Source organism: Pseudopodoces humilis, chromosome 18 (assembly GCF_049639895.1).
Source record: "Pseudopodoces humilis isolate 2021_Gansu_Grassland_sample_001 chromosome 18, ASM4963989v1, whole genome shotgun sequence".
Taxonomy (NCBI): Eukaryota; Metazoa; Chordata; class Aves; order Passeriformes; family Paridae; genus Pseudopodoces; species Pseudopodoces humilis.
The window spans coordinates 3,559,095-3,573,085 of NC_142217.1; the positions used below are offsets into that span (position 1 = coordinate 3,559,095).

Genomic DNA, 13,991 nt, shown 5'->3' on the forward strand with positions numbered 1-13,991 from the left:
GACGCTGCAGGGTTTTGGGGCACCCCACAGCCACCAGCGCGGCTCCTGGGGCGGGAGCCGGACCCCTGGAGCGGGTTGGCCGGTTCCCGGGGAGGGGATGCCCAGAATAGCTCCGCTATCTGATTCCGAGGGGCCACGGCCGTCTGCACCGCCGGCTCCCGGGGGCTGACATTTGAGCCCAGCCTCGGGACGGGACGGGCGCCGGGACCGCCTGGGAGCTCCCGGCACCACCGGGATAAGAGCGGGATGGCGGGCGGGAGGCGCCGTGGGGGCGGCGGCCGGCGCGGGGGACCCCGGCAGCACCCGGGGACCCCCGGACCGGCCTCCCCTCCTGCACCCCTCTCTGCAGCCACCACGGCTCTGCCAAACGCAGGCTCTGCCCCCAAAACCGGCCGCTCCAGGAAGGCCCCGGAGGAGCCAGCGGCTAGGGCTCCCGACGTGGACTCGCTGGGCTTCCAGGCCATGGACCGCAACGTGCCAGGGCTGTCCCACGTCATCCTGCAGAAACTCAACATGAAGAGCTACGAGGACTACAAGTGAGTGAGCACCCATGGGAGCCTATTTCCCACACCCTCCCCCGGGAAGAACATCCCGTGTGTCCCCCAGCAGCTGGAGCAGCTACCATGGCTCATCCCACCCTCCCGGCTCAGCCCACAGGGAGCTCTGATGGGCTCCTGGGTGGACCCCTCCACAGTGCCTGGCTCCCTGTCCCCACCCAGGCCAGGATCCTCCTGGCTGGAGCTAAAAATCTTGGCAGCCTCAGAGAGAGGACATCAGCCCCACCGTTGTGGCAGTGGGCTGGACTCTGCTCACCCCCTGACATCTGTAGGTCTGCCATGGATGGGAGGAAGAGCGGCAGCGATTTTGGCATCCGGACATATTTTGACATGTTCCAGAAGATGGAAGACACCTTCAAGTTTTGCGTTGAGTGCAAGAAGCTCCCCGATGCTCTCCCGGACCCCAAAAGCCTCCGGCGTTGCAAAAGGTATGGTGGGGAGATGGTCTGATGGCACAGGGATGGCTCCATCCCTCACTTCCAGCCTGGTGGCTGGGGTGAAGTGAGGGGTGCCAACCCCAGTGCCCACCTCCAGCTACAGGGCACCCCCAGAACAGTGACACAGCCCTGAGAGGGGGTGGCAGGGAGCCAGGTTCAGTGGGCTGAATTGTGCCTCCCCTCCCCATGGCTGGGCATGCTGCCTGTCTGCCCAGGTGCCAAAATGTGTACTACTGTGGTGTGGCGTGCCAGCGTGCCAACTGGCCACTGCACAAGAAGTTCTGCAAGAAGCTGAAGCTGGTGGCCCTGGACCGGCTGGTGGAGTGGCTCATCTTCACAGGTGAGGCGTGTGTCCCCTGGGCCTGCCTGACCCACATCCCGGGCTGCACAGGTCCTGTGGTGGGATGTAGTGTCCCTTCTCCAGCCCCACTCCCACAGCACAGGTGGGACAGGCAGCCTGGGCTGTGGCACCACCACTGTACTGTCCAACCTCCTCCTGACTCCCCAGGAGACATCCCATTTCCCACTGACACTTGGACAAAACCTGCGAGGGACGTGAAGGGCTGGGAGGACTGGTTCTCCATGCAGGAGCAGCTGGAGGAGAAGCTGAGTGCCATCGTGACCGGGCGGTACATGACCCTGCTTTGGGCCAACGCTGGGAAGCCCAGGCCGGAGGACACAGAGCTGCGGGAATCCATCCGGCGCCTGGTCACCGACTTCCACTCGCGGCCGCTCACCATCGGCCTGGGACTGCGGATTTTCGGCATCGACCCCCTCACCAGGCCCCTCACCGTGCACGTGGTGGGGGCTTCCCACGTGGAGACCCTCAACACGCGACTGACGGACTACGATGAGCTGACACGGATGTTCCCGGGGCACCAGGGTGTGGAGATGGTGATGGTGGGGGTGGACGTGGTGGACGGACCCATCATGAGGCCACCCCTGACCACGCTGGCACCCCGGGGAAAAGTCTATCTCAGCAGCTACAAGGGGCTCTACCACGACTTCTGGGAAAGCCACGTGGAGACCAAGCTGGCTGCCCGTCCTGACCTGGTGGTGGGCTTTCACCCAGGTAAGTGCCTGCGCCATGGAGGGGTTGGACCCCACACCCCACTACCGGGATGGGGACATCCGCAGGGCACGTGGGCTCAGGGACTGCCCTGAGCACTCTGGCAGCACCTGGGGCTAAGCCTGAAGGTGGTCTGGGACATGCCCAGGGCTTTTCACCAAGGCACAACAGGCAGCTGGGGGGACCCCCGGGACATGGCAACCTTGTCACCAGGCGCTCTGTCCCGCCTCTGTCACCCACCTGCAGGTGAAAAGGATCCTTCCCTTCAGGTCTTAGCGCTGTGGCTTAGCCCAGGACCTAGGGTGCCCCATATGCTGGTGAGGAGCCAGACCCCACTTTGCTGAGGGCTGCCAAACTCACTGAATACTCTGGGGTGTCAGCACAGAGTGGATGCAGTTGGAGCCAGCTTTCCCCAGGTGGGTTGGGAAAGAGGTGGAACCCTCATGGTGGTGTCCCCACAGGTTTCCATGCCTGCCCAGACCTGCTGGCGGGCTGGCTGCCCACCCTGCTGCTGCTGCGGGACTATGGCCTTCCCGTGCTCTTCACCGTGTACAGGTGAGCACAGCCCCACCACCCTGGTGAGCCAGCACAAACACCCTCTCATGGTGCCTGTCCTCTTCTCTGGAAGTGAGCAGGAGCTGAAGGCCTCCCTGCAGGTCCTTGTGGAGCTCGAGACGCACATTGTGGGTTACGCCAGCAACCCCTTTGCCTCACTGCGGCCTGAGCAGGTCTACTCGAGCCCCAACAAGGCACCCGTCTACTGCAGCTCCCACTACATCGCCCTGCTGGGAGCAGAGGCTGTGCCAGGGGCCGAGGAGCTGGAGGATGATGATGGCTGGCAGGGAGGAGAGCCCAGTGCTGCTGCTGTGGCTGGGGGCGTTGCCCCAGGGTTGGGCTGATTCCTGCCCTAATCACCCGACCCCCAGAGCCTCTCTGCCTATCCAGGATCCCATCTCTGCATCCTGGGATCAGCAGAAATCCCTCACTGCTCACATGCAGGCCTGGGGGATGCAGCACCCCAGCACAGGCATGGCACCCTTTCCCAGCACCAAAAAATCACTACCAGCAACGAGCTGCCGTGTCTCGAGCTTTATTTCCAAAAAGGCCTTTGTTTTCCTAAAGAAAACAAGGGGCTGAGCCCACCCCAGCCCCTCTCGAGCAGCCACGGCCTCTGGAGGGACAGCGAAGGGGACCCCGACTGCGGGACCAGCCGTGCACGGGGCTGTGCAGCCCCTTGGGGTCCGGTGGGGAGCCCCAGCCCAGTGCTTGGCTGTCACTGTCGCCCTCACTGTGCCCCCGTACTGGTGCCTACCCTGCAGGGCGCTGCTCCAGCCTGGCACCGGCCACCAGCCCAGCCACGGCAAGTGGGCACCAGCTGGCACCTCCCCACTGCTCGCCAGCCTCGGTGGCCCTTGCGGACACCGGGGCGGGTGGAGTCGAGGGAAGCAGCTCCGCGGCATTGGCCGACGCTGCCGGGGACACGCGCTGGCCTGGCGTCCCCTCCTGGTGCAGCCAGCGGGTCTGGCATGGCAGTGGTGGCACTGACCCGTGCGGGCACCCACGGTGGCCCAGGGAGACCAGCACACCCCAGGGCTGCCAGCGCCCTGACAGCGGGTTCGGGTCTCTCCCTGGGCTCTGCGCCTGTCGGCGGGGCCGGGGTGGGCGGCAGAGCTGGCACAGTCCAGCACGGAGTGGTGGCACTGCCGGCGTCACTCGGCGCCAGCGCGTTCCCGCAGCGCGGGCAGCGTCAGGGTCTCCGGGGCCGACTTCTTCCGCGGGCGACTCTTGGGGGGAGCCAGGAACTCGGGGGCCTCGTCGCTGAGGGGGGTGGAGGGGGCGCTGGCAGGGGCCGAGTGCGTGGCCGTGGGCTGCCCCACGTCGCTGACCGAGATGGCCGGTGCCACCAGGCCGATGAGCTCGTTGGTGGCCTCCTGCGTCTCCTGCTCGTAGCGCCGCACCTCCTCCATCGTCATCCCTGCCGAGCACAGCCGGGCTTGGGGCCGCTCGGCACTGCCGCGTCCGGCACCCCCTGATCCCGGGGCAGCCTGCGCCCCGCGCCCCGGCTCCCCACCAAGCTGGGGGACAGGAAGGGGACAGGGGGACGGGCAGGGCAGGGAAGGGGGTGCTAGGCAGCGCAGCCATCTCCACAGCTCCAGCGCCAGCCCAGCCAGCAGAAGGGAAGGGATGGAACAGGCAGCGCAGGTAGCGCAGGCAGGGGACACGCGGGGAGGGAGGGCAGCTGGGAGGGGGGGACACTGCTGCGGGGTGCAGGGGGGGCACAAGCCCCCTGCCTGCACCCACCCCCAGGCAGCAAGGCGGGGTCCAGGGGGTCCATCCCCGGCAGGCAGAGGGGCTTAGGGGTGCTGGCTCCCCAGCTTTTGGTTTGTGGCCACTTGCATCTGAGTCTCGAAGGCCCGGACCTCTTCCAGGGACATGTCTGGAAGGCAGAGAGCCGCTCACCGGGATGGCCTGGCACCCTCCACCAGCCGTCACCGAACCCGGAGCTCCCGTCCCCGTGCCCGCATGTGGCAGTCGCCTGCAGCGTGTGTCCCTGCCAGAATGGGGGTGCTGGGACCCCTCTCCCCGTCCTCCCCGAGGGGTGCAGGGTAGCGTGCAGCATGCGGGGGTACAGGCAGGGGCACAGGCAGAGCAGGAAGTGAAGGCAGAGCAGACAGCACAGGCAGAGCAGACAGCACAGGCAGAGCAGGCAGTGAAGGCAGCAATGCCGATGGAGAAAGAGCAGGACCTGTGGTGGGGTCAGTGGCATCAGCAGTTAGACCTGCAGCTCCCTCCCTCCTTGGGCACTGTGTGCTCCCCTCCCCACAGCGCCGGGGTGACCCCACGGACTCACGGGGTGACCCCACAGACTCACGGGGTGACCCCACAGACTCATGGGGTGACCCCACGGACTCACGGGGTGACCTCACGGGGTGACCCCACAGACTCATGGGGTGACCCCACAGACTCACGGGGTGACCCCACAGACTCATGGGGTGACCCCACGGACTCACCGCACCACTCGTCCACCCAGGCGAAAGCCTGCCGGTGCCCAATCAGCAGGATGTCCCGGATCACCTGCAACACCATGGGGGTCAGCACCCTGTCACTGCCCCCCCAGTGCCCCCCAACCCCCCTTGGGCCTCCCTCACCTTGTGCACGAACTGCTCCACCCGCGTCTGCAGCCCCCACACCTCGAACTTGACGCTCACCAGTTTGTAGGAGCACATGATAGGCTTGGTGTGCTGGCGCCAGCCCTCCCGTAGCGGCCCCCGGCCCGTCTTGGCCGAGCTGAAGAAACGGGGGTCCTGGGGGGATGGGGAAGATCGGGGTCATGAGTTCCCCCTCGGGAGAGGAGACAAGGAGGTGGCCTCAGGGAGCTCCCTTGTCCCCAGCCGTGGTACCTCCAGGCTGCGGTAGTAGCGCTCAGGGATCTCGTCGAAGGCGATGTCCAGGAAAGAGACCTCGTGGTCACCCAGGATTTTGTCACTGTGGAAGATCTGGGGAGGGGAGGGAGGGTGAGTGACAGGGACCACGAGTCACAAAGTGATGAGTTTGCCAGTTCTCAGCTGCAGCGCACACTCACGTTCTCGCTGTCCCCGCAGTTGTCCTCGTACTTGGTCTCGATGTAGATGGAGAACTTGGGCAGGAAGGAGCACTGCAGGGAGCGGCTGTCAGCTGCTCCCTGAGGGACACCTGTCCCGAGGGACGCCACCCCCAGGGACACTGATCCCGAGGGACGCCCCACCCCCAAGGATGCCTATCCCCAAAAGATGTGCAGTCCAGGGACACTGATCCTGAGGGACACCTACCCAAAAGACACCCAGCCCTGAGGGACACCCACCCCCAAGGAATCTGAAGAAATCTGAGCCCCAAGGGAATTCCACCCTGAGGGAGGCCCAGCCCTAGGAACACCCACCCAAGGGCCACCCACCATGGTGACACCCACCCTGAGGGACACCAACCCCTAAAGGATGCTGTTCCAAAGGACACCCACCCCTAAAAATGCCCCCCCAGCGCCCCCTCCCCAGCCACCTGCTGGAGGAGGGGTCAGGTCATCCCATGGCACCTCCTTACCGTGTACTCTGCAGGGACACCATGGCCCAGCAGCATCACAGGGTGGCATCACCAGGTGATATCACAGGGGAGAGAGGGAGCAGTGAGACTGGGGCCAGCTCTGTCAGCCCTGCCACCACGGGGCAGGGACAGGGTGCCCGGGGTGCCCGTGCCACGCCCTGTCTGGGGCTCACCCGTGATGGTGTAGGGGTAGTAGTTCCAGGCCTTCTCAGTGATGTAGAAGATGCGGGGGGTCACCGCCCGTGCCCAGCTGGGCAGTTTGCTGTGGGGACCGTGTCAGGGGACCCCCTCAGGACAGGACATGGCTGGTGTCACCCAGCCCTGCACTGCCAAACACAGCCTGGCTCTGGGATCCCACCCCAGGAACCCCACCTGCCGCCTAGGACCCTCACCTCCACTCCAGGATGCCCCCAGGGACCCTCACCTGCACCTCAGGACCCTCATCTGCATCTCAGCACCTCTCCCAGGAGTCACTGCCACCTCCCCAGCACCTGCATCTGCATTCCAACACTGTCATGCGCACCTCAGGACACCCCCAGGGACCCCTGTCACTGCCCCAGGAACCTCACCCCTGCTCCAGCTCCCCACCACACATCCTCACCTCCACTCCAGGATGCATTCACGGACCCTCACCTGCACCTCAGGACCCTCACCTGCACCTCACAACACCCTCGGGGAACCCTGTTGCCTCCCCTGGACCCTCCCCAGTGCCCCAGCATTCCCCCACCAGAGACCCCTGCCACCTCCCCAGCACCTTCATCAGCACACAGGGAACCCCAAGGATCTGTGCCAGCTCCTCATCTCCACCCCAGTGCCCCCATCCTCTCCTCAGGTCCCCCACTCCTCCCCAGACACCCTGACCCCCTCCCCAAGAAACACACACCCTCCATCCTGGACCCCTCCACCTCCCCAGGGCCGAGCTGTTCCCTCCCAGCACCCCGGCAGGATTGGGCCCCCCGGGGAGTCGGGAGGTGGGTTTTGATTAATTTTCAGGCGTTATAAATAAATTTCAGGCGAGAGGGGAATCGTGAGTGCTGCAGCTAAAAATAACCCGTCTCACACCAGCAGTTCCTGGTGGGGAGCAGCCCGTGTCCGCAGGCAGCTGAGGGACATGGGGACAGTGGTGCTGGGGGCAGTGACTGCCCCACGGTGACACCCCCAGGGCCAGGGCATTGCCGAGCCCCCCGATCAGGCACCCGGAGGTGGTGGGTGCACCCCTGCGAGGTGGGTGCGTATCCTGAGGTGGGTGCACCCCATGAGAAGAGGGCAGCCCCCCAGAGAGGGGGTGAACCCCTAGGATGGGTGCACCATGGGATGTAGCTCCCAAAGATGGGTGCAGCCCCCCAGGATCAGTGCACCCCAGGAGATGGGTGCAGCCTAAGAGGTAAGGGCAGCTCCCAAAATTGGATGCAGACTCCAAAGATGGGTGCACCCCAGGACTTGGGGACCCCACTGGGAGACACACACACAGCCCTTGAAGATGGGTGGGTGCCTGGGAGATGGGTGCAGCCCCCCAGGATCAGTGCACCCCAGGAGACGGGGCACCCCGGGAAATGATGGAGCCAGCCCAGGAAATGATGAGGGTAACTCTGGGAATCAGCCACATTGCAGGACCCAGGAGGGAGGTTCCCCAGGAATTTTGGAGGAAGAGCTGGGGCCACCCCGATGCCTGGCCATGGCCCACCTCACAATGCCCACCCAGCACACATCACCTCACCTGGAGAGGTGGACACGCTTCTCAGTGAACTGCCCGGGGCCGTGGACGGGGTCCTCGTGGGGCTCGTTCTTCACCACCTCCACGCCCTCGCCCTTCTCGCTCTCCTGGTGGCTGTGCTTGCTGATGGTGTAGAGCTGCCCCACGCGGTACTGCAAGCACAGCACCCGCCCTCAGTGCCACCGGTCCCTGTGACCGCCCGGCACAGCCTGGGGGCTGAGCCACGCTGCCGACAGGGGAAACTGAGGCACGGAGCAAGGGGTGGCAGACCCTGAGCCGTGCGGCGGGCGGGGGGTTCCTGGGGCACCCTGTGTGACCTCCCGTGTCCCTAGGCTGTCCCAGCTCCCAGGATCCTGCTCTCCCTGTGCTTTCCCAGTGCCTTACAGAATGCCTGGAGGTTTTCTGCTCGGCAAACTACCTGGGAGCCAGGGAAAAACGTGTGTCTGTATGGTATATATGGATGTGTCTGTGTCGGATATATAACCGAAAGGATGTGTATGTGTCTTTGGTGATGCAGCTGTGCAGCAAGGGTTTGTTCTGCTGAAGATCCCATCCACCACCACAACCACCAGCAAGATTTCACCGCCTCACTCTGCCTAAATTAAAGCCTTCCCCAGGTGCCACCAGGGAGGGATGGCACTGTCCAGGGTGGGCACCACTGTAGGTCCCCGCTCCCCAAAACGGCCCCTTGGGCACCAGGTTCTCAGAGAGACCTTTGCCCAGGGATGCTGCCAGCGGTCAGCGCTGTTTGCCGATGGCATTCAGGCTCCCTGCCGGAGCAGGGATGGGGTTCATGGTCCCTGTCATGCCACGGGCATCCAAACCCCCGGTGCCCTTCTCCTGCTGGTCCGTCCCCTAGTCCTGCTGTGCCCCGGTGCTGCCGTCGGGCTCTGTGCCCCAAGGTGGCCGTGCCCAGGGACGGGATGTCCCCCCGCCCGCACCCCAAAGTACGGCTCAGCCCTCGCACGGAACATCCCGAGCCCGGCACACCCCGGTCCCCGCCACGAGGAGACGGCGAAGGGGTCACCGCGTTCCTCCAGGGGCAAGAACCGATCCCCTGGCGCTGCCCCACCCACGGCCCCTCCAACGGAGTGTTCCTGAGCCCTCGGGACCCCCCGATCCCGGCCCCGCTGCCCGCGCTCACCTCCTCGGTGGTGAGCGGCATGCAGATGCGGTACTCCTTGACGAGCATGGTGGCACGGGCAGGGTGACACGGGCAGGGTGACACGGGCACGGCGGGCAGCACGGGGGTCAGGCGGAGGCGTCGGCGCTGCCGGGGGCACAGCTCATTCCGGGGGGCTGCGGGGGGCGGGGGGGCCGCGCTGCCTCCCACGCTCCCATCCCAGCACCCCGCGCTGGAAGCGGCCGCCCCGCTCGCCGTGACTTCACGAGCCGTTGCCATGGCAGTGGCGTGAGGTCACCCGTGCGAGGAGCAGCCTGGGTGTACCCAGCTGGGGACACCCCGGCACCCCAAAACCCTCCCGGCATTAACCCCTTCCCTGCCGGGCAGACAAACGCGTCCCAACGCAGCTGTCTTGGAGCGCACGTGTCCCCCCAAAATAGGGTGCCATCCCTTCGGGGTGCCGCATCCCCACTCAACTGTGGTGGTCAGTGCAGTAAGAGGGTTGCAGGGACATGAGGGTGGAGTCAGACCTGCCCGGTGCTCGTGGGGACCCACCCCGGGGCACCCACGCTGCCCTGTCCTCAGGGGTGCTCCCCCGGAGCAGAGGATCATGTCCCTGCTGTAGGACATTCCTTCCCTGGGCAGGAGTTGGACCCCCTTCCCTTCGGGGCTTCCCCCAGCAGCTGTCCCAGCCAGCGCCCACCCTGGGGCTGCCCCCCAGCACCCGCCCCAGCCGTGCCACTGCCAGGCTGTCACACTCCCTCCCCTCTCCAGCCAGAGCTGGGGATGCTCAGAGTGAGTATCAGGACAGCTCAGGGGGCTCCCGGACGTGCCCCCAGCCCCACAGAGCAGGGAGGGGACGTGGGCCCTCCTGAAAGTCACCCTGGATGGGGGATCAGGCCTTGGAAGGGCAGATGGGGGCTCACATGGAGTTTTGTCTGGAGGAAACTCGTCCAGCTGGGGACCCAGGGACATCCTTGGGGGTACAGGGTCATAGTGGGACACAAGAGCATCTTTGGGGGCACGGGGGGACACAGGAGTGTCCCTGGGGCCACGGAGCCTTTTGAGGCTACAGGGGCATCCCTGGGGGGCACAGGGACACCCTGCTGACACGGCAGAGGGCTGGGCGCTGGTGCCAGGTTGCAGGGACACCAGTACCGGGCGCAGGGACAGCCCCGGCAAACGGGAGGTGACACCCCGGGGACTCACCGGAGCACTGCAGGACACGGCATTCTCCTCCCCATCCCGGCAGCTCAGACCGACCCCCGCCGGGGTGGAAAAGGAGGAGCCCCCCGGCCGGGCTCAGCCCGGGGTGAGCCCGCCTTCCCCAGCGCTGTCCGCGGCCGCAACCCCCCCGGGCCGGGCCCCCCCGCCCCCCGCTGCCCGCGCTCCCGGGCAGCCCCCCCTCCCACCGCCGCCGCCGCCGCCGCCGTGCCCCGGCCGTCCCGGGCCGTGCGCAGGAGCGAGCCGCCCCCCGCACCGCCTCCCGCGCCGCGGCACACCGACCCCTAGGGGGAGGAATGCACCGGCACCGCACCGGCACCGCACCTGCACCGGCACCGAACTGCAGTGACAGCGACACCGGCGCCACGGCACCGAGAGACCCTCCAGCACCGGGCATCCCTGGCACGGCACAGACCGGCACCGGGCTCCCCTGGCACGGCACAGACCGGCACCGGGCATCCCTGGCACGGCACAGACCGGCACCGGGCACCCCTGGCACGGCACAGACCGGCACCGGGCACCCCTGGCACGGCACAGACCGGCACCGGGCATCCCTGGCACGGCACAGACCGGCACCGGGCACCCCTGGCACGGCACAGACCGGCACCGGGCACCCCTGGCACGGCACAGGCTCCAGGGCTTCCCGCACCCTCCAGGTCCCGGATCCTCCCAGCGACCCCCAGCACCGCCGTGTGCCCCAGCTGGGACACGCCCCGATGGGGCTCCTGGGCTGCGCTCCCCCCACGGGAACCCCCAAATCTCCTCCAGCCACTCACCTGCACCCCGCTGCCAGCCTGGCCCTGTCCCCCCAGCCTCACCACACCCCAGCGCTGGCACTGTGCCATCCACAGCCACACGTTACCAGCGCAGCTCATCACCGGTGACACCGCTGTCACTCCCCGCGCCTCCCGTCCTCCTTCCTCCGCTGATTTCCATCGTCCTGGGCACTGTCGATACCCAGTGCTCAGGTGCTGTGCTGGGCTGTACCTCACCTCTGTCATTTTTCTGTTATTTCCTCCCAGAATCCTGCCATTCCCTCCAGCCCCGCTGCCTGGGGTGCAGGGGAGTAGCCCATCAGTGCCAGGGTGATGGCCACCGTGGGGACAGGGATCGGGCAAAGGGGGCAGCCACCAGGCCACCCTGTCATGTTGCCATCACTGGCACTGGCCACAGAAGTGCCACCTGCCCAGCACCTGTGGGTTCTTTTGTGATTGCCAGCCTGTACCGTTTCCTGGTGGTGGGGACCCCATTTGTGTCACCCTGTGAGCAGCACCAAGGTGATGGGTCCCGACATGGCCCTGGCAGCCCCAAGGCAGCAGGGATGGCCCCAGGCTGTGGCCAGGACAAGCGGTGGCAGAAGGAGCATGGGGACAGTGGCCCCAAAACCTGCCAGGGTGCCCCACGGTCACTCATCCCACACCCAGGGGTGCGGTGCCAGGAGCTCTGCCCTCAGGCACACCTTCCCCTGCCTGCCCTGCACTGCTGCCTTCGTCCCACACACCATCCTGTGGTGTCACCGTCCCCCAGCCATGTGTGGCAGCACCCCCAGCTCTGGTGGCAGCAGCCACCCCCCTCCCCACTGTCCCCCAGGGAGGGGACACCCCAGCAGCCCCCAAAGGGGGGTTCCAGCCTATGTGGCTGTGACCAAACCCAGCAGGGCTCCCTCTGGGGTGACTGTGGTGGTGACAAGGACCCGGCCATGCTGGTGACAAGTACCTGGCGGGTTCTCAGCCCCCCCAGCTGCTGCATTCCTCCTGAACCTGTTTGGCAGGGCCCTGTGCAGGTGCCAACTAAAAGGCATCCGGGTTGGGCTTTTCCTGGTCATGCCCTGCTTCACTCCAGTGCCGAGTCAACAAGGACTAGAAAGGATTTTCTGCAGCCTGGAGCCCCCACAGTGCTGTCAGTGCCCCCCAAAGCCACCCACGGCTCCCAGTGCCGATGGTGCCCCCCAGCTTCTCACCCCCCAGCAGGGATCCTGCAGAAGGTTGGGAAGGGGAAGAAAGAGGAGGCAGAAACAAGTGAAAAATGACCCAATTTAATCCCAAAGCCCCCTCAAGCTCCAAGGTTTTGGGAGCCCCTCGTGGCCCCTCCAGCCCCCCGTCTGTGCAGCCAGTGGGGCCCGGGCTGAGCGCACCCCTGGGAGCTCTCCCTGACTCCCTGCTCCAGCCTGGGGATGAGGAGCTTTCCGAGGCACCCGGCCTCTTCCTCAGCTCCGCCGGCAGCCCCGGCCACCACCCGCACCCAGCCACGTCCCACAACCCCGCCCTGAGCCCTTAGGGAGGTGTCCTGACAAAAACCATCTTGGTGGAGTAGACCAGGTCCACCAAGTAGGCGAGGAGGTTGAAGATGGTGAGGAAGGTGACCCCGAGGTGCTTGTTCCACCAGCAGTTCGTGCTGCAGGGATCGGGGCGGCTCCGCCCCTGGAAGCTGTAGAGAGGCCAGAGGACGGTGGCAGTGAGGTACATCAGCAGGGCCAGGAAGTTGTACCCCACCAGCATCTTCTCCAGTGGGCAGGGAATGTAGGTGAGGCAACGGCCGATGGTGAAGATGATGATGAGGAGGGTGAAGATGAAGCAAATGGAGTAGACAGCCACACACCACATCAGGCCAGGCTTCCCGCTGTATTCATCCAGCAAGGAGAAGATCAGGCAAGCCACATAGGCCTCAAAGACCTTGAGGAGCCCAGGCACGGTGGAGAGGAAGCTGCTGATGTCCCCTGGCTTGGCGCGGGTCAGCGACACCTCGACGGCGTAGGTGAGGAAGCAGAGGCAGGAGGCGGCGGTGGCCACGGCCTGCCGGGCACACAGGTTGCTGCTGCAGGGGCTGCTGATGAAGGTGGAAGGGAAGACCACCGAGGAGGTGAAGACCATCAGAGTCGCCAGCATGGAGAAAGCCGAGGTGAAGTCATCCCAGGAGAGCGGCAGCAGAGGGTAGAGCTCCAGCAGCTCCAGCAGCAGCACCAGCAGCGTCACGATGAAGCAGAAGCACCAGGTGAACATGCACCACGTCCCGTAGGGAGCCCCAAACCGCCCGGTGGAGGCCACCAAGCTGAAGCTGAGGCAGGACAGCACGACGGCGAAGAGGCGGGCGATGCCCACCCAGGAGGTCAGGGCACGGAGGTTCACCGTGGCCACGGGCATGGTCCGGCCGCTCTCTGCCCACGCCGCGCCCGGCAAAGGGTGCTGCCCACGGCCGCCCTTATCTGGGAGGAGGGGTGGGGCCCAGGGCAGGGAGCCGCCGGCCCCCCTGAGCCGCCCGTGCCGAGGACCCCCAGCTCTGCTGCCACTGCCGGCACCTCGGGCGGCTGCCGGGGGCCGGTGGATCATTAACGCGGGGCCGGACAAAGGGCGGTGACGCCGAGCCCTGCGGTGGGGCCGGGGCGGGCAGGAAGCCACCATGTACCACCATCCTGGCAGCGAGCCCCAGCCCTACCCACGGCAGGAGGTACAAAAGGGCTTTTCATGCACCCCTAGAATAGCGGGGGGGTGTTCCCAGGGCTTGGCAGCCAGTGGGGCAGCACCCACTGGGTGTCCCTGAGGCGTTTAGGGGCTGCACCCAGTACAGTGCCCCTGCCAGGGGGGTGCCACAGCTGGGTGTAGCCCCTTCACACCCTTGCAGGTGACATCTCCACACCCCTCCGGCACCTCCGCTCCCCTCCCAGCACCTCCAGCACTTGATAAGTGGCTCAAAGTCCAGCTGTGCCAGCTGCCTCACTGGGCAGGGCGGGTGAGGTGATCGTGGGGAGGGCATCTGCACCCTGGTCACACCCCACGGGTGGCACCTCCACCTCCCC

At 66.1% G+C, this 13,991-nt stretch overlaps 3 protein-coding genes across 3 annotated transcripts; 1 reads left to right on the top strand and 2 right to left on the bottom strand.

Moving 5' to 3' along the window:
• The first annotated feature begins 246 nt into the window (after positions 1-246).
• On the top strand, positions 247-3,135 carry MSS51 (MSS51 mitochondrial translational activator). The gene is made up of 6 exons (XM_014252455.2): positions 247-536; positions 830-985; positions 1,210-1,334; positions 1,503-2,066; positions 2,525-2,618; positions 2,692-3,135. The coding sequence occupies exons 1-6, from the start codon at positions 247-249 to the stop codon at positions 2,960-2,962; spliced, it is 1,500 nt and encodes a 499-aa protein (XP_014107930.2). The 3' UTR covers positions 2,963-3,135.
• Positions 3,136-3,217: 82 nt separating this feature from the next.
• Positions 3,218-9,355, bottom strand: LOC102099946 (cytoplasmic phosphatidylinositol transfer protein 1-like). Its single transcript, XM_005522799.3, has 9 exons — positions 8,996-9,355; positions 7,855-8,003; positions 6,311-6,399; positions 6,138-6,145; positions 5,647-5,718; positions 5,465-5,560; positions 5,213-5,368; positions 5,075-5,138; positions 3,218-4,038 (listed from the first exon to the last, which is right to left on the bottom strand). The coding sequence occupies exons 1-9, from the start codon at positions 9,251-9,253 to the stop codon at positions 3,773-3,775; spliced, it is 1,158 nt and encodes a 385-aa protein (XP_005522856.2). The 5' UTR covers positions 9,254-9,355; the 3' UTR covers positions 3,218-3,772.
• A 2,882-nt stretch (positions 9,356-12,237) lies between these two features.
• LOC102112995 (myeloid-associated differentiation marker-like) lies at positions 12,238-13,980 on the bottom strand. Its single transcript, XM_005523142.3, has one exon. The coding sequence runs from the start codon at positions 13,594-13,596 to the stop codon at positions 12,472-12,474; it is 1,125 nt and encodes a 374-aa protein (XP_005523199.2). The 5' UTR covers positions 13,597-13,980; the 3' UTR covers positions 12,238-12,471.
• Positions 13,981-13,991: the final 11 nt, after the last annotated feature.